Source organism: Mandrillus leucophaeus, unplaced genomic scaffold (assembly GCF_000951045.1).
Source record: "Mandrillus leucophaeus isolate KB7577 unplaced genomic scaffold, Mleu.le_1.0 Scaffold1036, whole genome shotgun sequence".
NCBI lineage: Eukaryota > Metazoa > Chordata > Mammalia > Primates > Cercopithecidae > Mandrillus > Mandrillus leucophaeus.
The window spans coordinates 40,669-63,857 of NW_012098499.1; the positions used below are offsets into that span (position 1 = coordinate 40,669).

The following is a 23,189-nucleotide window of genomic DNA, read 5'->3' on the forward strand; positions in this document are numbered from 1 at the left end:
CAATGGCGCAATCTCGGCCCACTCCAACCTTCCCTTCCTCTACCCGATCAACCCTCCCGCCTGAGCCTCCCAAGTAGCTGGGACTACAGGCACATGCCACCATGCCTGGAAAATGTTTATATTTTTTGTAGAGGTGGGGTCTCACCATGTTGCCCAGGCTGGTCTTGAACTCCTGTGCTCAAGCAATCCACCTGCCTTGGCCCCGCCAAGTGGTGGGATTACAGGCGTGAGCCACCGCACCTGGTCACAATATTTAACTTTTAATAGGTATATAATACATGTTTATTGAATGAATGGAGGAACAAATCACTACAAATCACTTAAACACCTTCTAGGAAAAAATCACCAACTAGGCTACCTGCAATTATGTTTCAAAATATAGCTTATCTGAAGAAAAGGAAATAACATTTAATTATAAGCATCAATACAACTAAACCACAGAGGAAGGGGGCTAAACAAAATTTTTATTTACAGAAAAGTATATGTCTTAATGAGAAAATGTGCTTGAAAACATTCTCATCATTTCTGAGTTTGGTTTCAGTCTTAATGAATGTGTTCCTTAACTATTAATCTGCTTTGTCATCTCTCTGACTTCTTACTATCTCATTGCCATTGCAAAGGCAAAGGTCCACATCTTTCATACTTTCATAGTATCCAAAAGTATTAATTTAGGATAGATGTGTACATAGTTTTGTACTCATTGTACATGCTTAGCTGCAATTCTGAAATACAACTGTATTCACAACACATCATTTGTTCCCATATAACATTTCATCTTTTCCACTTTGTTTGTTCTCTGTATGCTCACTGTTAGTTTAGATGCCTTAGGCTTGTTTGATATATACTGTGATTGCATACTGTAATTTTTCTCTATAGCATGTATCCCATTTATTTAAGTGTATGTGTGTGTGTGTACAGTCTATATAATAAATTTACATGCTTCCTTAAGTAGACTCTAGGCCCCACCAACATAGAAACCATATGTGTCTTGTTCTTCATTGTACCCTCAATGCCTATGAAAGGTGCTGGAACATGGTAGGCTTTCAATAAATAATTGGTAAATAAATAAATGTACAATTCTGGTAGTTGATTAATTCAAGTTAATTTTAAAATTTAGAACTGTGAAAGTAAATTAATGAATAAGATAAAGACAATGTGGTTATTTTTAAATAAACCAACAGGTCATGGAGATTTTAAAAATTAAATTCAGTCATATGGCCTTGTAAAGTAACTAGAGAAAAATGTACACACTTAAACCAGCTGCTTGTGGCATTCATCGGTTAATTCATTTGTTTATAAAATCATTTTATTTTCTCAACAGTAGGTTGAGAAGCAGCAATGAATTAAAATCAAGAAGAAACATAGAAAGAAGGAAAAACACATGTGCATACACATATAAGCCTAGAAACTTGAGTATACTAAGCCTAATCTGATTCTTACTGATAAACATAGTCTGAATCATATGGAGTAACCTAACCCTTTGGCTACTAAATTATCAATAAACATTGATAATGGTGATAAAGCATCTAGCACTCCTTTATTGATACTGAATTACTGAGTTATTTCTACTATATAATTACTAAGACATATGATTTAGCTATGGTCCTTTATTTAGTGTTGAGGAGGAGAATATGGCAGTTGTTTTTAGACCTCACTTAAAAAGAAAAAAAAGTTTGAATTAATCTCTCTTTCAAGGGTCACCTCCTGGCACTTCATGGTTCCATGAATAGCTCACATTGACTTGCCATGTGTAAAATTAAGCCTTTCTTCCCATCACTTTTCTTCAGGACTCATTTTGCTGTTCACTATTCATTCACATTTACATATGCCCATTTTAACCTTTGTGTCAATAACGATAAAAATCTCTCTCCTGTATTGTGTCTAATACTATTAGCCACTCACTGTGTTGAGAAATTTACACATATTATCTCCTTTAATTTTTCCAGGAATCTCATGAGATACTTCATTTTACAGATGAAGTAACAAGCTCAGAAATTGAGTGGAGAGATTTAACACCAAATCCTTTTAACGTCAAACACTTGATTATTTTATATTACCTCTTAACACTGATTTACTACAGGGAAAAACTTACACCCTTTCATTTCCACCAATTTAGGTCATCCATCAACAGTCATTTATTAAACATCTTAAAAGGGCCAGGCATGTGATCAATGTGTATTTCCACATTAACTGTGCTGTGGCTAGTTAATCAAATATGCAAATTTTGTTCGTTAAATAAACATGTATTATATACCTGCTGAATGCTTGGTCTCATGAACAAGAATGGTATAGCCTCTGGTTTTGAGTAGCTTACAGTTCACATAAAAGACATGAAATTTCAGTGTTGGCAAGGCCCCTACAAAATAATATAGATAAAGGCTGTCCTCTAGTGTAAAGCTGTGAAAACTACAACTAACCCACAGTTTTCTGTTAATTTCTTTTCTTTTAAATTACTTTTCTTCAAAGTTCAAACTATAGAAGAACCTGGTTCTTCCCCGCCAAATTTTTTTTTTTTAAAAGCTTCTGCCTCATCACAAAATTCTCCACCATGCCATACTCTGTGGAACCAGGGACTCAGAGCATTTGTGGGACTGGAGTTGATGTTTTCTGAGCAGCTTTCTGTCCTGAGCTTCCTCATTATGTTGCGGTGAAAGGGATGGTATGGTAAAATCCTGAATTTCCTTGCAATCAACCCTTACATAATAATTTTTTAGACTTCCGTGTATTGAGAACTTGTCCAGTATTTCATGTTAATACTTATATAAGTTACCTTATAAAACAATTTCAAATCAGCATCTCAGAGGCTGATTCAGCCCACTTGAATGTTTTGTTTGGCTCAGTGGAGTGTTCAACTTTAAAAATGATGATATTTTACAAGCAATCATAAGTGTCTAACAACTATTTAAGAAAAAGTAGGGGGTCTGGCAACACAGGACCACCTACACATATGGCAACACAACAGTCAGCTGGACAGGGTTAGAAATTGATATAGGTATTTTATTGGTTGAAAGTTTAGCTTGGAAACATTTGGAAAAATTTTTTTTCTTTTGCCCTATACAAATGAAGACTTTTACTTCTTTTCTCCCTTAAGAGACCATATCATATTCGCTCCAGTACTTCCAGCAAGGAAATTGTACGCATGTTTGAGACAACTGTTGTAACTTATCCTTCTGCCTGGTCACAGGAAATGGCGTCACTTCTTAAAAAGGTAAGAGGGAAGACTGCATGTCAAAAGGAAGTAACAAAAGGAAGCAGGCCCTCTGGTTTAAGTTTAGAAAATAGTATACAATATCGGGGACAGTCATGATAATGTACATTTCTAGAGTGTATTTTCTAGCTGTTAGCTTTCAAATACATGGCTTCATTAAGTCAACTCAGAGTCCCCTTGGATGTCCCAAAGCCATCCTAAACTCAAAAGACTTCTTTATCTTTGTCTTTCCTGAATTTCTTCTCAGGAAATTCTCTCAGTGACTGGCTTCTCTATCCAAATCCACTTATGCCAGTCAGAAACCAGGACTCATTTGTCATCTGCATATTCAATTCATCACCAGGTTCTGAAATTTTATATTTTAAGTATTAAAATATTTCACTTCTCTCTGTCCTCACTATTTCCCTGATCCAACTGCCATCAGTCTAGCTTTATAATGGGTTTGCCCCCATACACTTTTACCACTCAATTCTATTCCCCACTCAGCCCCATAGTGGTCTGTTAAAGGACAGTCCAGGATATTTTCCTTGTTCTTAGAATAAAGATTAAAATAATTTTATGGTACAAAATACCTCTCAAGCCTTGTTTTGGACTTTTGGACTTTTGTCCCCTCTTTGACTACATATAAACTGCTTTGGCCTTTTTCTTCCTCTTTTCTTTCTTTTCCTCTTCTTCACTTTTACATACCAGTCTTCGTCTCACCACAGGACCTTTGCACATGCTAGTACCTATTCCTGGAACAGTGCCTCCAATCCTAGTTCCTCTAGTTCCTCCTTGAGAGCAGTACTACTCAATATGGTTCACTGTTTCTAGTCCATGAATTTTTTCTGCAGGTCTATTATAAGAAAAGAACCTGAGAGAAGCATTTAGAAACGTTTATAACAATTGGACACTGCTGCAGCATCTAAACACATGATCAGTGGACTTGTCTTATTGAAGAGGGTCCAAGCTTGTTTGAGGGTTGTCAAACTCAAGTCACAAGGTGTCTATGTGGGGTGCTGCATACTGGCAATGCACAATAAGACCACATACTGATTTCAGTGGATTGGAAATTCAAAAACAAAAACAAACAAAATAACTGACACTTCTACATAGTTTGGGAAGCACAGCTTTAGCTCTTAGCTCAAATATCACCTTTATGGTGTAAGTTCATGTAACACTGTCTTTCCTTCATAGCATTTTTCAGTTTAAAATTATACCCAGCATTTGTGCGATCCTTCGTTACTTACCATTTTCCTCGTAGCTTCATGAGGGTAGGGACCGTGTCTGACATGTGTACCATGGTATTCTCAGCATCTAACACAGAGCCTGAGGAGAGACATTTGACAAGTATTTGAATAAATGAGGTCCACAGCTTTCATCAGATTTCAAGGTACCCATGTTCATCAAACAGATGAAGAACAGTTAGAGCAGGAGGTCAGCAGTGTATATTGAGTGATGATACAAAACAAGAATGAGGAGCTGAAGAAGAATGGGCTTGGCTTTTTTTTTTTTTTTTTTTTTTTTGGAGAACATTGCACCAGTTTTCACTGGTAATGGAAAATAGCTTTAGTGGCTAAGGAGTCATCATTTGTGTCTCTTGTTTTTGGAGTCAAGTTCCCTATTTTGGAATAGGGACATTGCGTCAGTAATGTCAAAGACATAGAATGGGGGATCATTTTCCATGAGCAAATTCGACTTAGTTCCAAGACAGCCCTGCTTCACTCCACAAATTACACCCTGAGGGTGCGTGGTTGTCATCTTCAGAGGCATTCGCAAGTGGGACTGACATTGCCTATTTGAGTCACACAGTTGGTGCGATGTTGGCTCAGGAATGGTTAAGGGGGCAAAAATCTTTTATCTCAGTAACATCTAGAGCTATAACAGTTACTTTAGTTACACCTTAGCTATGCCACCCCGAATGTATTTTAATTAGTTGTAAAAACAGCTAAAATTCTTAGTAGGAAATGAGTTTCACTTGTGAAAATGTATCAACATTTGTCACCATAGGTTTTCTACTAGGCGCTTTGTATAAATAGCCTCCCATTAATCCTGATCGCAATCGTATGAAATAGATTATTACCCTTGCTTTTTTTTTTTTTAACACAGGGGTAAACTAAGATTTAGAGAACAAATTAGTCCTTAGTAAGTAGAGGAGTCAAGAATCAAAGATACATTTGACTTAGTAGGACAAGCCATTTTTACTCATCACATTGCAGAATCCTACATACTGTTCATTCTAATAATGTGTATTTTCTACCTTGTTTATGGGATTAGGGATGGCGGACACTGTCTTTTTTCCTTCAGTCCTACACTTGAAAACATTTAGAGAGAATTTGTATGATTTCTTTGTCCTCCTATCCTTTCTTATGGCCTTGACGTTTGTATTTTATTGGCAGCTACTTGAACTTAATCCAGACCAACGATTTTCTCAGTTGTCTGATGTCCAGAACTTCCCATACATGAATGATATTAACTGGGATGCAGTTTTTCAGAAGAGGCTCATTCCAGGTTTCATTCCTAATGTGAGTCAATCCTAACAAACCCATAAGAACCCCCATTCAGTGCACATTACCCTGTGTGCCAGATTCACACATTGTCTCATTAGATAATCACACCGGTGTTGTAAGAGAACCCCAATTCCCATTTCACAGATGAGAGAATTGAGACACACGTAGGGTAAGTTTGTCACCAAAGGTCACAAAGCTACCAAGGAGTCAAGCTGGGATTCTAAGCCAGGTATATTTGCCACTGAAGTTCTAGCTTTTAACCACTTTTTATAGTATGTTTTTATTGAAAGGAAGTCCTAGTTCTCCAAATAGTCATTCTCATGAATCTGCTGATTTTTTTAAAGTTTTCTTTGATTCTAAAGATGCAGAAGTTCTTGTCCCTAGAGATCTGAGTCAAAAAATTGTAAATTGTTGGAGGTAAGGTGAGGAATTTATTTTACCATTTGCCCTTCCTCCTTTGTTTGTTCTATCTCAGGGATTTTTATTTGTAAGGACTGATAACCAAAGACACGTAATTCCCATTGGATGGATACCCAAACCAATGGACTTCTGTGGTCTACTGCATTATGCTGGTAAGAGCCAAAGTCCAGAAGCTTAGGCCAAAGGTCCCAAGTGAGGCCTCTAATTCCTTCTCTCTGCCTAGAACTGAAATTATATGTTCAATTGTAGGTATATTGGGCAGAATAAGAGGCTTCTAAAGGGGCCTGTAGAACCAATTCAGTTTTCTGTTTTGGTTGTTCATGGCAGCTCAGACCTGCAATCTCAGCACTTTAGGAGGCCAAGGAAGGAGGACTGGGGTTCAAGATCAGCTTTGGCAAATGGCAAGACCGTGTCTCTACAAAAAAAGAAAAAAAAAAAACCATTAACCAGGCATGGTGGTACTTGGGTGTAGTCTCAGCTACCTAGTAGGAGGCTGAGGTAGAAAGATCACTTAAGCCCAGGAGTTTGAGGCTGCGTGAGCAGTGATCATGCCACTGCACTCTAGCCTGGGTAACAGAGTGAGACCCTGTCTCAAAAAAAAATATTTTTCTTAAACACAAGTGAGGCATTTGCTGTGGGAATGTGAGAGTGTGATCCTTCATGTACACACAGCAGGAGGCATGCTCCAATGAGAGGGTAAGGAAAAAGTGCAAAGTGAGAGAAAGGAGAAAGCAGTATAGTAGAATTGTACCTTATGGAGCAACAGGAGGGTAGGTCTGAGTTCTTACCTCTCTACTTTGCAGGGTCCAGCAGGGGCAACTTGTACCATAATTGACACATGACGCAATGAAGGTCTAGGCACCCCCCACTCTTGCTTCCCCCTCCTTCTATGTGTGCGTCCCTGCAATTAGCCATCAACGCTGGCTCAAAAGAAGTTCTACGTTATGCTTCTCTGACTTTAGTGTGAATTGGAATCATCTGGGGAGCTTATTAAAGTGCAAGTTCTTGGACCTCACATGCTGAAATCCTGATTTGGGAAGTCTGATTGAAGAACTGGGAAGCTGAGCAAGCAACTTAGGGGATTCTGAGCTACACGATTATTAGAACGCACTTTGGGGAACATAACCCAAAAGCTTCCACTTTAGAAAAATAATTGTAAGTTGGCTTTTGTTTTTACTCACTGAGGGCTAATTGAGAGTTTAGAAAAATAAACGAAGAAGATGAAAAACGATGCTGGCAATAAATAACGTAAAACGTAGAGTGGGAATCCCAGCATATTATTCATGGACTGCACCGTCAAGACTAAGTGTTATTTTCCATATTAGGTCTGATGTGTTTTTCAGAATGATACAGTAATCTGAGGATTGAGCCAATTGTCTTCCTTGCAGAAAGGCAGGCTGAATTGTGATCCTACCTTTGAACTCGAGGAAATGATTTTGGAGTCCAAACCTCTTCACAAGAAAAAAAAGCGTCTGGCAAAGAAGGAAAAGGATATGAGGAAATGCAATTCTTCTCAGGTAAACAGGTCCCCACCAAACTCAGGGTCACGAGTTTCCCCATGATGGCTGCAATATCTTCGAGAGCTTCTACCGGAAGGTCATTTTAGCACCCTGCTTTTGCTGCTTAGTGAAATAGGAGAAGTAGATTAGCCAGGCTTCTAAAAGGGCAGACCAGAGCTGCTCTGAGGATCCCAGCAGCAATGTTTTACTTGTAGGCTTTCCCTCTAGAGCTCTGCCATGAACTTGATTCAGTTATTGCTCTCTTCCAGTTCTCAATTCAAAATTGACAAATTTCCTGGGAGAGGAACTGTCATTCGCCAAGCTTAGGTTAGGGGATGATTCATAAAATTATGGTGAAGGGGAAGGTTTCAAAGTACACACATGGTTGTTTTGGACCTCACTCCTGCTTTGAGGAGTTTCTGGGAGCAGCCAACCCTAGAGATGATGTCTGTTCTTTGCCACAAGCAGAATTTTAGGATATCAAGCCTCACAGAAGAGTGTCTGTTCACAGGAACAATGGAATTCTAACATGGTGGAGCCCTATTGCTGGATTTCAGGTTGAGTTAAATTAATTTTGTAACTAAGTATATAATTCTCTGTCATAGTCAGAGCTCAGATTTCAGTGCAGTAACTTGCAAACACTCAGTGGGATTTTATACTCACATGTGGCTCTATGAATTACAATGATGATGAAGTAATAAACATTCACTTTTCCTCTAAAGGTCATCTATCTATCCCCATGACCATTCATCCATTCCTCCATCTATCCCTCCCTCTCTCATTTAGACTACTTTTATTGAGTACCTATGATCTGCCAGGTCCTGTGCTAAACACTGGAGTGAGAAATGATGGAGATATAATTTCTGTCCTCGATGCTGTCCCTTTTCTCAAAGATTGTGTAGTCTTGTGGTAAAGATGGCTCTGCAAACAAATAAGTATCCTCCATCTCCTTAATTTCTCTAGTTGTCAGGGGCCACTATATATTTCAATGGACAATTAATTCATCAAACGTTCACATCTCGGTCCTGTTTGATCACAGAACTGGCCTCTCGTCAGATTCCCTTCAGGAAATGTTTTCTAGGACCCTCCAAGGAATGGTTAGCTGTGCTGCTAACCCATCTTGCATGTTGCTTGTCTCTAAACTGTCTTCTTTCCAATGGTCTGTTCTTCATGATGATGTCATAACCAACCCACTTCTCCAGACTTGCTCCTTCTCCTGACCTAGCAGAACTCGGCTCAAGGTGGATACAGGCCTCTCTGATAACAAGACCTAACATGTAATAAAAACCAAGAGATCCTTTTTATTACAAGTTTTTAAAGTTTTAGAAATAACTGAGCAATTTGGGAGTAACTTTCGACCATACCTACCATGCTCAACATGATCTGCCCATCTTTCCTGCCATGTCCTTGTACTATCCCACTCTGACCCTCACTTAAAACCCTCCAACCTCACAGACCCTGCAAGTGTCTCACTCTCAAGCATTGACCCTTTTGTTCTTCTTCAGGGCCTTTGACCTTGCTCTTCCCTGTTGCTAGAATGCTCTTCCCTTGCATCTTCACATAACTGGCTTCCTCTCGTTCTTTATAACTTAAATGTACCTTGTCATTTCTGTTGTTGAATTACAGGATGTTTTTTACATATTCTGGATATTGGACCCTTATCAGATATGTGAATTGCAAATAGTTTCTCCCTTACTCATTCTACGAAGCTAGCATTACCCTGATACCAAATTGGACAAAGACATCACAAAAAATGATAATTACAAACTGATATCTCTTATGAATATAGATGCAAAAATCCTTAACATACTAACATGGTGTTCAGTTAGGCTTTTGACTTAAGACGTTTCTTCTTTTTTAATATTGGTACTTATAGCTATAAAGTTCCTTCTGAGCACTGTGTTCACCCATCCCATAAGTTTTGGGATGTTGTGTTTTGTTTTTAATTCATCTCTAAGTATATTCTGATTTCTCATGTGATCTCTTTTTCTGACTCATTTTTTAAGAGTTTGTTGTTTAATTTCCACATTTTTGTGAATTTTCCAGTTTTCTTTCTGTTATTGATTCCTACCTTCATTCCATTGATTTCAGTCTTTTTAAAGTTTTTGAGACCTGTTTTGTAGTTTCCTTCCATGGCTTCCTTTAACTCTGAGCATATTCAAGAAAATTGTTTTAAAATCTCACTCTAGAAAGCTCAATGTTTGGGCTTCCTCAGGACAATTTCTATCCACTTATGTTAAGTCTTTGAATGGCAATACTTTCCTGTTTCTTTGTGTATCTTGTGATTTTTTTCTGTTGCTGTTGAAAACGTGACATTTAAATACTGTAATGCGGTAACTCTGGAAATCAGCTTCCTCCTTTCTTCATGGTTTGCTATTTTTTGATTGTTGAAGGCTGTTGTTATCCATTTTTTAGCAACTTCTCCAAACAATGTTTGTAGAGATCGTCTTCCTTGTTGTGTCATCACTGAAATCTCTGTGACTTTAACTGTGCTCAGCTAATGTTTTGACTGAGATTTAACACCAGGAGCATTTTTAAGTTGTTTTTCTTTTCTTAATTTAGTGTTCACTTGGTTCCAGTAAACCTTTGCTTTCTGGAGTTTAGACAAAGTGGGTTTAAACAGTATCTGCTTGTTTTTTTGATGTTTTTGTTAAGAGATGGGGCTTGGAACAGCTTACATCAGCATTTTTCTCTAGATTCTTCTAATCTTGTATGCCAGGTTCAAAAATAAAAGGTATTTTGCTTCAAAACAAACAATAGTCTTACTTCCAAGAAGACTCAGAAAGATTATGAACTATTTTTCTGATTCTTCACTCTATCGTCACTCTTTTACATTAAGGCTTTTAAAACATGAGGGTCAATCTTATCTTATTATATTATTAACATGTTTGTTCCTTCCTTCATTCACTTATTCAAATGACTGTAAAGTTCCTGCTATGTTAGGAAATGTTTCTGACTAGGTGGTTAATGCTATGGTTAGATACACAAAGTGCTCTGGGAATTGCTTACTGGACCTGAGTGAAGGGTTAGGATAGGCTTTCCAGAGGAGGCAACATTTGATGTAGTTCCTCTAGACTGAGCAGAGGTAGGTGAGCATACAGGAAAGGAAAAGAGCATTTCAAGGCTGGCACTTCTTAGGGCACAGGTAGATCTTAATGTTTCAGAGGAAATAAAATGGCAGGTGTTTTCTGATCATAGGAATTACCCATACTGTGTTCAAAAGGCTTGTGACATTACTCATCCTCTGTGCCTTTAATCTTATCTACAGCCATTCACTGAAGGCATTCCTTCAGCCAAATCTAACAAGATGTCCACCATATCAATATCATGTTACCTATAGCTTAGCCCCATTTCTGCCCCACTGTGTGTAGCTCAAAGTCACCATGTTACTCTAGAGTCAAATTCATCACTGTTTAGGTACCACGTTAGAAAAGAGTCAAGTGTTGACAAGGGAATTCCAATCAACCATAAGCCTGGAAAAGGAGCTCTCTATTCTGGGCTCTCTGAGTTCTCTATTCTGTTTCATTGGTCTGTGTGTCTGTTGTTATACCAGTACCATGCTGTTTTGGTTACTGTAGCTTTGTGGTATAGTTTGAAGTCAGGTGGTGTAGTAGTGTAATGCCTCCAGTCTTTTTTTTTTTTTTGCTTAATATTGTCTTGGCTATTTGGGCTCTTTTTTGGTACCATATAAATTTTTAAATAGTTTTTCCTAATTCTGTGAAGAATGCCAATGGTCATTTAATGGGAATAGCATTAAATCTATAAATTACTTTGGGCAGTATGGCCATTTTCATGATATTGATTCTTTCTATCTGGGAACCTGGAATGTTTTTCCATTTCATTGTGTCCTCTCTGATTTCCTTGAGCAGTGGTTTGTAGTTCTCCTTGAAGAGGTCCTTCATTTCCCTTGTTAGCTATATTCCTAGGTGTTTTACTGTTTTTGTAGCAATTGTGAATGGGAGTTCATTCATGATTTGTTTCTCTGCTTGCCTGTTGTTGGTGTATAAGAATGCTAGCAATCTTTGCACATTGATTTTATATCCTGGGTCTCAGTATTTTAAAAAATTACTTCAGGTGATTCTATGTGTGCAGCCAAGGTTGACATACGCTGTTATAGAATCTAGGATGTGATAAACTAGAGGAACATAACTAAAGTTTTGCATTTTTCCCATGTCTCAGTTTCCTCATTTATAGATGGAGTTGATATGTGTACCGACTTCATAGGCTCGTTCTGAGTAAATTAGTGCATGTAAAGTGCTCCGCAGAATGTTAGCTGTTGGGATGCTTTACTTTCCACTGCACTTCCTAACTCCTAGCCTTTCTTTTCCTTGGCTCCTTTAATGCTCATGTCAGATGCCTTTGTTGTTTTTTTTTTCCCCCAGAATATCCTCCACTTTATCTTGCTCTGCTCAACATCTTTAAAATATAGAATCAACAGACTGCCATGCCACCAGTCTATCTGACTATTGAGGCAAATTCCCTAAGTCCTCGTTCTCCTCCTGAGATTTCCACCTGCTCTTAACCCTTCCAATATTTTGGATGCCATGTCCAGCTATGATAGTTTAATCATTGTTTGCTCTGCTCCTCCTTGATAGGTGAGTTCTAAGATTTTTAGTGAACATTTCTCTTCTGAGTCATGTATGACCCATTAGTCCCTCCATTCTTTTTTCTTCCCCCTCATTTCATATTCTTTTTATGGCTACTCCTGTTGATATATCCATTTGGCTACACTTCTTAAACTTCTCCACCTAAAGCAGAGGAAAGAGAACAAGTTGAACATGAACGCTTTAAGAGTAATGGGGTCTGAAGTATCACACTAGAAGGTCATCTTCAAGTGTGTATTTCATATCTTTGTTTAAACAAAATAGTTACATAGTAGAGGGGAAAAAAAGTCCATGTGGATTTTTGCATTTCACTTGATTATAACCTTGATTTTTAATGCTAAAAATTATTTTTTCTAAAATCTTGGGGTAAAAGTGTCGTTCCAAAGAGCTTTTATCAGATTATGTTTATCCTGTAGCTGCCTGTCCCCTGCGACCGATACTGGAAACCCTCAGGATTACAAATGCCTCCGTTTGTAAATAAGAGTGAAATACAACAGAGCTGTGTCTTCTCCTTTGTCTTGTTCCCCATTCCTCTTCTGTGCTTTGTATTGTTCCTCTCCTGTCAGCTAAACAAGCACTCTGAAAGAAAACTCTCCAGTACTGGAGAACTTAGCATATTCTAATTTCTAGGTTAAAAAAAAAATAAACGACTGAATGATTTTTTTTAAAGAAGATTATTTTTCATCAGAAGAAATTTGGAAGTATTTTGTTGCAGACTTTTAAAACACTTGATCCAGTTCCAATTCTGTCCTGGGTTTGGTAATCATCTTTTTTTGAGGCTAAATTTTCTCATTTTGATGAAAAAGTCATCAATAGATGTCGAAAGCTGGACAGTGCAGTGTCAAAGCAAATGCTTTGCATGTCTGCAAGAAAGTCACAAATAAAGAAGGCTCTGCTGACTAGAAGAGAAGGATATTTAATCAACTCCAGTACCATTGTTGAGGGGAACATTCTATCAGGAATAAGTATGGAGAGATGTTTTTAGGCTATTCACAAAATCCAGGTAGAACCTCCAAGCCAAATTTACAATAATACTAGCTTTTAGATTAATTGTTGTTTTTTGAATATATATTAGTATCTTATGTAGAAAACAAAAAGAATTTACAAACTATCGTTACAATAATCTTGGCTTTTGTAATTGTCTAATATATTTAGACTTACTGAGAGCTTTATTTCTCTGTATAGTTTCAAGTTACTGTCTCGTGTCCTTTCATTTCACCTTGCAGGGCTCCCTTGAGCATTTCTTACAGGGAAGTTCTAGTGGTAATAAACTCCCTCCACTTTTATCTGGAAACATCTTAGTTTCTCTCTCACTTTTTAAGAACAGTTCTGCCAGATATAGATAGGATCCTTGGTTGATAGGTTTTTTCTTTTAGCACTTTGAATATATCAGCCCAATGCCTTCTGGCCTCCAAAGCTTCTGATGAGAAATCTGCCCATCATCTTATGATGTATGTGACAAGTTGCTTCTCTCTTGCTGCTTTCAAGATTCTCTCCTTGTCTTTGGTTTTAGAAAGTTTGATTATATTGGCTGGGCATGGTGGCTCACACCTGTAATCCCAGCACTTTGGAAGGCTGAGGCAGGCAGATCATTTGAGGTCAGGAATTCAAGATTAGCCTGGCCAACATGATGAAACCCTGTTTATACTAAAAACACAAAAATTAGCTGGGTGTGATGGTGCATACCTGTAATCCCAGCTACTTGGGTGGCTGAGGCAAGAGAAGCTCTTGAACCCAAGAGGAGGAGGTTGCAGTGAGGTGAGATCGTGCCACTTCACTACAGTCTGGGCAACAGAACAAAGTCTGTCCCCCATCCAAAAAAAGAAAAGTTTGATTATATTTTGTCTCAATATGGGTCTTTTTGAATTCATCTTACTTGGGCTACACTGTACTTTTTTGGATTTGGGGGCTCATGCCTTTCAGCTACGATTTCTTTAAATATTCTGTTTTCGTTTTTCTCTCTCTTCTCCTTCTGGGACATCCACAGTACATACACTGGTTTGCTTGATGGTGTTCCATACATTCTGTAGGCCAGGGATGTCCAATCTTTTGGCTTCCCTGGGCCACATTGGAAGAAGAGGAATTGTCTTAGGCCACACATAAAATACACTAACACTAATGATAGCTGATGAGCTAAAGAAAAATCACCCCCCAAAAATCTTATAATGTTTTAAGAAAGTTTATGAATTTGTGTTGAGCCACTTTCAAAGCCATCCTGAGGCACATGTGGCCCATGGGCTGTGGGTTGGACAAGCTTGCTGTAGGCTCTGTTTGTTATTCTTCAATCTTTTTTCTTTCTGTTCCTCAGACCCAGTAATTTCCACTGTCCTGTCTTCAACTTTGATGATTCTTTCCTTTGCCTGCTCAATTTTGCCTTTGAAACCCTGTAGCAAATTTTTAAATTTTAGTTATTGCACTTTTCAGCTCAAGAATTTCCTTTTAGTTTCTTTTTAGGTTTTCTATCTTTTTATTAATATTTTAGTTTTGTTTGCACATCATTTTCTTGATTTTCTCTGTATCTTCCTTTAGTTCTCTGAGCATCTTTAAGATAGTCATTTTGAAGTCTTCATCTAGTAGATCTGCTATTAGGTCTCTTTAAGAGATAGCTTTTTTGATTTATGATTTTTTTACTGTGAATGAGCCATACTTCTCTATTTCCTGGCATGGCTTATTATTTTTTGTATTGGACACTTGAATCTAATAATGTGATAAATCTAGGAAAATCAGATTTCCCCTATCCGCAGGGTTTGCTGTTTTTTGTTATTGTTTTTATTTTTATTTTTTATTATTGTTGTAAGCTGTCTTCATGCCAAAGATCAGCTGAGGTGTAAAGGTAAGACCTTCTTAGGTCTTTTCTGAGCCTGCATCTTTCCCTGGGCATGTGCAGTCACTTTCTGATTTTCCCTACAGATGCAGTTGTTTTTGAATGTCCCAGCCTTTCATGTGTGGCTCCCAAAAGGAGAAAAGGAGAAAAATGAAGGGAGGAAAAGGTGCTGGCCCTTTAATTCTCCCAGAAGTCACTTCAGCCTGAGGGAGAGTGGCTTGGAACAGTGTGGGGGAGGTGCAACAACAATGGCCATCAAGCATTTTGTTTGCACCTCTGTGATCACAAGCAGCAGTGATGGGAGCACGGATCCTCAGTATTTGGAGAACATGGTTCTTGTTTTCCACCCTGGCTCCCACAGGCTGTGTGCAAACTGCTCCAGAACATGTGTGTGCTCAGCTCCCCCTCATTGGACTGGAGGATGAGGGATGGGTAGCTGCTGCTGTGCTAAGAGCTTAAGTTGGTCATAATTAACTGCACTTTGCCACCCAAGCCTTCCCTGAAAGTTGCAATTTTTCAATAGACTCCAGAGTTCTAAAATAGTGACATTAGATAGATTCTGCCAGTGCAATCGCTGTCTAGGAGGGGAGACAGATTCCTGGTGCTTCCTGTTTTGTCACCTTCCTGGAATCTTCACATAGCATCCATTTTGAAGATACTACTTACTTCTCAATTTGGGGCTATTCATTGAATAGACCGTCAACAGGTTATTGGCTGTTCGAAGATCCTCATTTGTCTGCTAACTATACCTCTATTTTCTTTTTTTTCTACGTTCACCTGGAAGACATGTCTTTTTCAAGAGCACCTTGACTCTGTCCAGAAGGAGTTCATAATTTTCAACAGAGAAAAGTAAGTAACTCCTGGGAGAACAACAGCCCCGGAAATGATGGCATGTTTCAGCCAGACTTTACTTGCAGAGAAAATATATTTTTAACATTTTAAAAATTATTTTCTAATTGGGAAAATGATGCAATCTACTGTAGAAAATGTAGAAACCTTTTTTGTAAGGTATTTAAAAATTTTTAATTGATAAATTAACTTATCAAGTTTTTGTTTATGAGCAGGGATGAGGAATTAGGATTTGAACACTTAAAAATCAAAGGCTTTCAAAAGATTTTCTTGGCTCATGCTTATTTATAAATTATGGGGCTTAATGTTATTTCAAAAGCTTAAACCTTTCATTTTCTTTTTCAAAGAATAAAACATCTTTTTTTTTTTTCCTTTTAAGAGTAAAAAGGGACTTTAACAAAAGACAACCAAATCTAACCTTGGAACAAACCAAAGACCCACAAAATGAGGATGGTCAGAATAACAACCTGTAAAGGCCTCGTGTCTTCTTGGGACAATCTCATGCCAGAAACTTCTAATTACATACGTCAAGAAAAGCTGACAGTAGTTCTTGCCACTCCACACGTCCTGACTTAGAAAATGTGAATGATTATCTTTCAAAAAAGGCAGCATGACACAGTGAAGGTTCCTGGGCCTGAGCTCCTGGGATGTCGTTTCACATCAATCAGCTGTGTGATCTAGAGCAAGTTAGCACTTAGCCACTTTCTGTGCTTTACTTTATTTATCTAAAATGAGAGGGTTATATTAGATGAGCCATACCCTGCCTTTTTAGTGCTGTAATTGTTATTCTAAACAGCCTTTATTTTTATTTTAAAATTAGTATGTGAATATAGATTTATTTTTCCACTCCTTCTTATTACACAATGACAAATGGACAGATGGACACAGGACTCAGTGAGACTTTTCAGACTCATAGTTTCATAAAGTGGTCAGAAATCCCCAGCCTACTTGGATAAGGATAAGGAATTCTATCAGGGAGGCATGAATGGAATCAGATTAAAAGTAACAGAGATGGATGAGGGCCTTCCAGTGATGTGCTAGAATCAGCATTAGATCCGCTTATCTCAGCCAGCATGAGCCTGCCGTGCACACCACTTCCCAGCTCCCTCTTCAACAATGTGAAGGTGGTGACTTGAAATTGGTAATAATGGGAGCATTTACACTGTGGAAACTGGTAAAGGTTAGTTTTTTCCCTCCTAACAAGAGAATTGCTAAATATTAGCACACCACTCTCCTTCCAAAAAGCATGTTCCTTAAGGGTTAATTGTCCTCTGAAGATTAGCAGAGACCTGGATCTGGAGAGGATCAGAAAACAATGTTGTCGCACCGAAAGTATGTCCACCTTGCATTTCAGCAAAGTTGCATCTTATACAGGGTTTATTGTCTAAGTTAGAAGTGAATTTAGAAGATAGTAAAATTTACCTTTGAAAAACCCCTTAAATTACCCATAACATATGGGAAGTACCTTTTCTCAGTGAAGCCCAATACAGTGTCACCCTTCACTAATGAAACAAGTCATTGCTTTTGTTTTGTTTTGATTTAGTTATTTTTATTTTTGGTCTCATTTTGGCTAATACCAGATGAGTTAAAGTGTTGAACAAATTACACTTGTCTTCATAGACTAGACTTACTCTTTTTTTTTTCTTTTCAGGCAGAGTCTCACTCTGTCACCCTGGCTGGAGTGCAGTGGCATGATCTCTGCTCACTACAGCCTCTGCCTCCTAGGTTCAAGGGATTCTTGTGTCTCAGCCTCCTGAGTAGCTGGGATTGCATGTGTGTGCCACCATGTGTAGTTAATTTTTTGTATTTTTAGTAGAGACAGGGTTTTGCTATGCTAGCCAGGTTAGTTTCAAACTCCTGGCCTCAAATGATCCGCCCACCGTGGCCTCCCAAACTGCTGGGATTACAGGTATGAGCCACCACACCTGGCCTTAGAATTACTCTTAGAACAGTGGAATTCTCACACATCCAAGGGAGGCAAGTTCATGGAGACTAAGGGAACAGTGGTATCATGTCTCCCTTCTCCCTTGTGCTTACTACAAGAATGGCAAGCAGAATTGCCTACTTATTTAAAATATCATTAATATCTCACTCCTTTTCTTTATATTTTATTTATTGATTTGCCACAAAGTTTAATTCACCTAAGTGAGATGTGCATATGATGTAACTCCACTGTACAGATATACAGATCTTTGCAGAAGAACTATTTTTGGCAACTCATATGCCTCTGGGTAGGGCCAAGAAGTGAACAGGCTCGGTGGGGGATTGTTTTCACCTCTTGGCTACTTAGAGTACCTAACCTGTCCTTACGGAGACCATGTGTCTCACCAAGATGGCGGTAAGCTGGCAACTGGGAAGACCTGAGTGATGCCCATTTGGGAAGCCAGGCAAGTGGAAATGGACTGAAGAAACAGAGATGGCTGCCTTTTATGCAAGGCTTTTCCTTAAGGAGGTTACATTGGGGCAACCAAGTATGTGTAGAAAGCCAGAGCTAAACTTTAGCTTGGCATTCACAGTTTCCTCCTCACTGAGCTAACAGGCCCAGAGTTTTGTGCAGAGCTGTGAAATAGTGCTTCTCTAAGAGCAACCATATTTTTGTTACATAATTAAAAACCAGTTCTTTTGTTGTTTGATTCCTTTTCCCTACATTTCCCACATCATTTGTCTATGCTATTCTGTTTTTCTCCAAACACTATAAACTTGAAACAATTGCCCTGACTCAATTTCAGAGAGGGGAATGTGCTGGAAAGAGCAAGAATAAGAAAGTGACTAGATGCTGCTGCTGCAGTCTGGTAACCCCACGAGTGTCAGGGACTACTTGCATATTTACTTTTATCCTTCATTTGTTTTGATTCAAGCCTTGATGTGCTGTGGACTCACCTCCCTAAGTAACCAGGTTCCTCCTCTCACTGTGACCTTGTTTGCATCCTTCCCAAGAAGAGGCTTTGGGAAATTTTTCTGCACTTACACTTACCAAAGAGCCGTGGAACCATTAGGATCTCCACCGTGATGAGAGTTAAGCCATAGTACCATTTCACATGTATACATTTATGATGGGATGGGAACCCGATACAATCTCTGTAGGCTGAATCCCTAGTTTTATTTCCAGTGAGCTGCTTCTGTGACTGAAGCACCTCTGTGGGCTTGTAGGAGCCATGGATGCACAGATGAGAGAGCACAGGCTCAGAGACTAAGATGGATTTCTAGTGCTAGCCAGGTGAATGACACACAGTGTATTTCACGTTTGAAAAGCAAAACCATGGTATCTGACAGTGCAGAACAACTGATTGTAATCACCTCCTACCACTGTGCATTTTACACATGAGAACAAAAGCCTTTTCCAAAATTTAAACTTTGTCTAAATCTTTATGGTCATTGCTAGTTGTTGACATCAGATCTTTGGTTTTATTCTATAACTTGGGCTAAACGTTAATATCCCACTAGGTGGAATATGTCTCTTCCAGAGTTGTGACAACTGAGGTTCAGGGCTGTGATTTTTAGAAAACAAGATGACTATTAAATCCTATGGCCTGGTACTCTTAAATATTTTTCTCCCAGCAGCTTCCCTTGCCAGTATGGAGCATCTGAAAAGTCTGAGCAGGTTTTGATGTCCAGGAGCATCCCAGCTGTGACAGAGCCCACCTCCAGTGCACCCTCAGTGACCTCTAGTACATGGGTAGGGCAGTCAAGCCGGCAACTTATGCCACAACCCTAATTCCAGGAAGTCCTCTGCTAATGGCTAACCCACTGCCATGGTGGCACTGGTTTTGCCTGAGGTCATTGCTAGGGCAGGAATGAACACCAACCAGCACAGAGCATTGCTAAATTAATCACGGTAACCTAATTAATCAGTGGCTAGGCTTCTTCTGATAGGAAAGTTATAATCAGAAACCACTAGACGTTCTATTATCATAGCTTTTGTAGACTGGATGGAGGAATACGTAGGAAGAAAAAGTATTACTGTAGCTAGGAGGGACCAGTGTTGCTGCTTGTGGCTGATGCAGTAATGCTGAGGCTTTAGCTTTTCAAAAGCTGAACGAAAAGGCACGAAAAGCATTGCAAGCTTGTTTCAGTACCCAGTTGTCCTTGTATTGTCCACACAAAATCCTATTTACTGCTATCTGTCTGTGATTCCTGTTTATTACAAATTCAGCGTGTCTGACTGATATTAAACACTGATATTAAAATTCTTAACTTCACTTATCTGTACTGTTGTGAACAGGCAGCTGATCTGGCGGCCCTCGAATGGGAAACAAGCGCTTCTGTTGAGCTGCAGCATATATAATATAAATGTGCCTATGTGTATTAAAATGTCTGCTGTAAACAATGAGCCACTGACCCTTCTTTGTCAGCTGTGTGAGTGTATGTGTGAAACTGTTTTCTCGAGAGAGAGCATTGGGGGTGCCCGAAGTAACCCGTTCTTATGTCTATTTCCTATTGTGAGGAATGTCCCTTACCAGGAATAATATTCTGTAACAGAGATGATGTTCTGCAACTATCGAATGCAGTATAGCTTACCTGACCCACATGTATAAAAACTAAAAATCCTGACCTCTCTAGTAGTCACATCTCAGGGAACATAGCCCAGAATTCCAGTCTCTGCCTTTCACTATGCCCCCAAGTCCATGGGCAGCCTATGCACTCTTTCTTTAGCACTCTACCTTCCTACACCTCAACATCCGGGCCCCATTCCATATACTGAAGCAGCAGGCGGAAGTTCTAAGGTCCATAACCTGGGACAGAAAGTTAATGGGCAGCTCTGAACTCTTGCAGCTAAAAGCAACCTCTGCCTTAGGAGAGAACAAAGGGAACTGTCACCACCTCTCAGACCCACAGTGGGTGGGCAGCCAGCAAGCTGCTGGCTCCCTGGGCTCGTCCTGAAATAGTAGGCTGTTGTAAGTTTTGTGGCCTCCAAAGTTCTGCATGTGAAGTACCCTATTGTCCAGGTCATGTTAATTGTCCTGCTGTGTGCCTAGCAGCCATCTGAGCAAAGGGCAGGATCTAGAACTCCTCAGATTCTGAAGAGTACCAGCCTTAAGCATGTGATCTCATTTTCGCAGGTTACTTTGGCCTTTTTATCCCCCATCTCCTGCTCGTGGTTGGGGTCTCCTTTGTGATGGGTTGGTGGTAGAAGAGCTGATTCCAGAAAGTCGTTTGGAACCAGAGGGCCCTTGTTAGTCTTCTACTCAGTATTCTCATTCCCCGCCTGGTCACCATGACTCAGCCACTGAATAGCACCACCCTGAAGGAAGAGATGTGAAAGTCAATGTGTATCCTTCACCATTTAAGAAGAAAACCACTTCATGCCTTTCAGAGTCCTGCATCCTGAGTTTGTTAAGTGCTGACTATTGCCTTTAAACCCACTCAAATCCTAAACAGAGCTCAGCTGCTGCCTTGGTCATGCGCAGGGAGAAGTGCTTCACCAATCCTGAGTTAGAGCCATAAAATGGGGCTATCAACCAAAGCTTATTAAACATCAAAACCTGAACTTCAACTGTAAAATAATTCTTTATGCACTTAGAGTAGCTTTTGATTGGGATTCTGAGCTTCTGTGTTAAAAGGTATAATCACTCTATGCTCCTATATCAAGGGTATTGTTCTATCAAACCAACAGGGGTTCATCATATATAAAAGCAATGAATCAGAAATGGCCATCCCCTGGTATCCCATCTCCTCCCCACCTGTCCCAACCTCCACATCACCAGGCAAAACATTCATGCCCTGCAAGCTTGCGAATGGTGCCACGGCCACGGCTCTTTTTGCCTTCCTTGCATCCACCCCTCTTCAGTTAACACAAATTGATTTTCTTTGTGGAGTTTTTGGGAGTCCATGTGGTTCAGGTGGCTCAGGGGCTAGTTATATTATCCAGTATGGCCAATTAGTCCCATGTGCTCTTCTGGCCACAGTGACTAGGTCAATGGTGAGACATGCTCCAAGCCAGACTGAATCAGTCTTTTTAGCTGGAACTATTGAGGGACTCTCTCCCTCTTTTGAGGTTACTAAGCAGGTGAAATGAAAATCTGGAGATGCTGACAACCAACTCTGTCCCACATTTAAAGAGCTTTCCTGGTCAGGTGTGGTGGCTCATGCCTGTAATCCCAGCACTTTCAGAGGCCGAGGCAGGTGGATTACTTGAGGTCAGGAATCAAGACCAGCCTGGCCAACATGGTGAAACCCTGTCTCTACTGAAAAGAAAAAAAATTAGCCGAGTTGTGGTAGCTCGCGCCTATAGTCCCAGTTAGGCTGAGGCAGGAGAATCGCTTGAACCCAGGAAGTGGAGGTTGTAGTGAGCTGAGATGGCGCCACTGCACTCCAGCACTCCAGCCTGGGCAACAGACACTTGTCTCAAATTAAAAAAAAAAAAAGAAAAGAAAAGAAAAAAGAGCTTTCCTAAGAAGGAAGCATTTACTGAAGGCACACAGGGCCGAAGTGGGAAGAACCAGTGCTCTGATGTCAGGGTCTAGCACTTAGACCCAACTACACTTGAGTCTGCCTGACTGAACTTTATAGTTGCACTAGACTTTAAAATTCCACTTTCCAATTTCCCCCCAGTAAACTAGTTTAACTTTTGCAATGAAAATATAATCTGCACAAAAAATTAGAACTAGATTCAGCAGTGTTTCCCTCAAAAGGGTGTAGTATGATAGGTTTGGTGGGGTGCTAAAACATGGCATGGGTTCAGTAGTCAAAAGCTCGAGAACCCTGAATTGGGCAAAGTTTTGAAAGATTCTTTATCACAGGATTTCTCAGAGTCTTCAAGTTGCCGATATGCACCTGAAAGCTCTAAGAGTAGATATAGTAAATAATGCTTCCGTATACTGATTTGACTTCTTGGGATCCGTTTGCTAAAAAATATACTTTGGTTTGGGCGTAGTTTGAGTTTTTCTTCAAGTCTAGGCTATTAAAAAGAAGCAGAAAATGCTTGCAAAACAATCAAATAGCAAGGCATTAGGGGAAAGACCAAGAAAACAAAACCCCAAAACAAAAAGCTTTAGGGCTCTGTTCTGGACTCAGCTAGATTTATCCCAAATGGCGTATAAGGGCGTATAATACTAAATTTGATGATCCACAGAAAAAAAATTAACTCATTCTCCAAAGTTTCAAAATGGCCATCAAGCTGGGTGGCCAAAACTAACAACTCAGTTTCAAAAATAGAAGCCCCCAAGTTTTCTCCAGATAACTCTGTTATCACCAGATCTGCCTTCCCCTCTTACTAACCCTTTCGGTTCTACTGTGCAATTTTAATATTATAGGTGAAAATGCACATCACACAAAGAAGAAGCCTGGAGAACAATG

General features: G+C 39.4%; 1 protein-coding gene across 1 annotated transcript in view; it reads left to right on the forward strand.

The window, feature by feature from the left end:
- Positions 1-20,223, forward strand: part of LOC105538921 (serine/threonine-protein kinase 32A) — a 55,429-nt gene extending 35,206 nt beyond the window's left edge. Inside the window, exons 4-8 of the mRNA XM_011978951.1 lie at positions 3,092-3,208; positions 5,587-5,712; positions 7,506-7,634; positions 15,829-15,893; positions 16,273-20,223. Coding sequence (XP_011834341.1) covers positions 3,092-3,208; positions 5,587-5,712; positions 7,506-7,634; positions 15,829-15,893; positions 16,273-16,366 — 531 coding nt within the window. The 3' untranslated portion in view covers positions 16,367-20,223. The remainder of the gene's footprint in view (positions 1-3,091; positions 3,209-5,586; positions 5,713-7,505; positions 7,635-15,828; positions 15,894-16,272) is intronic.
- The last annotated feature ends 2,966 nt before the right edge of the window (positions 20,224-23,189 follow it).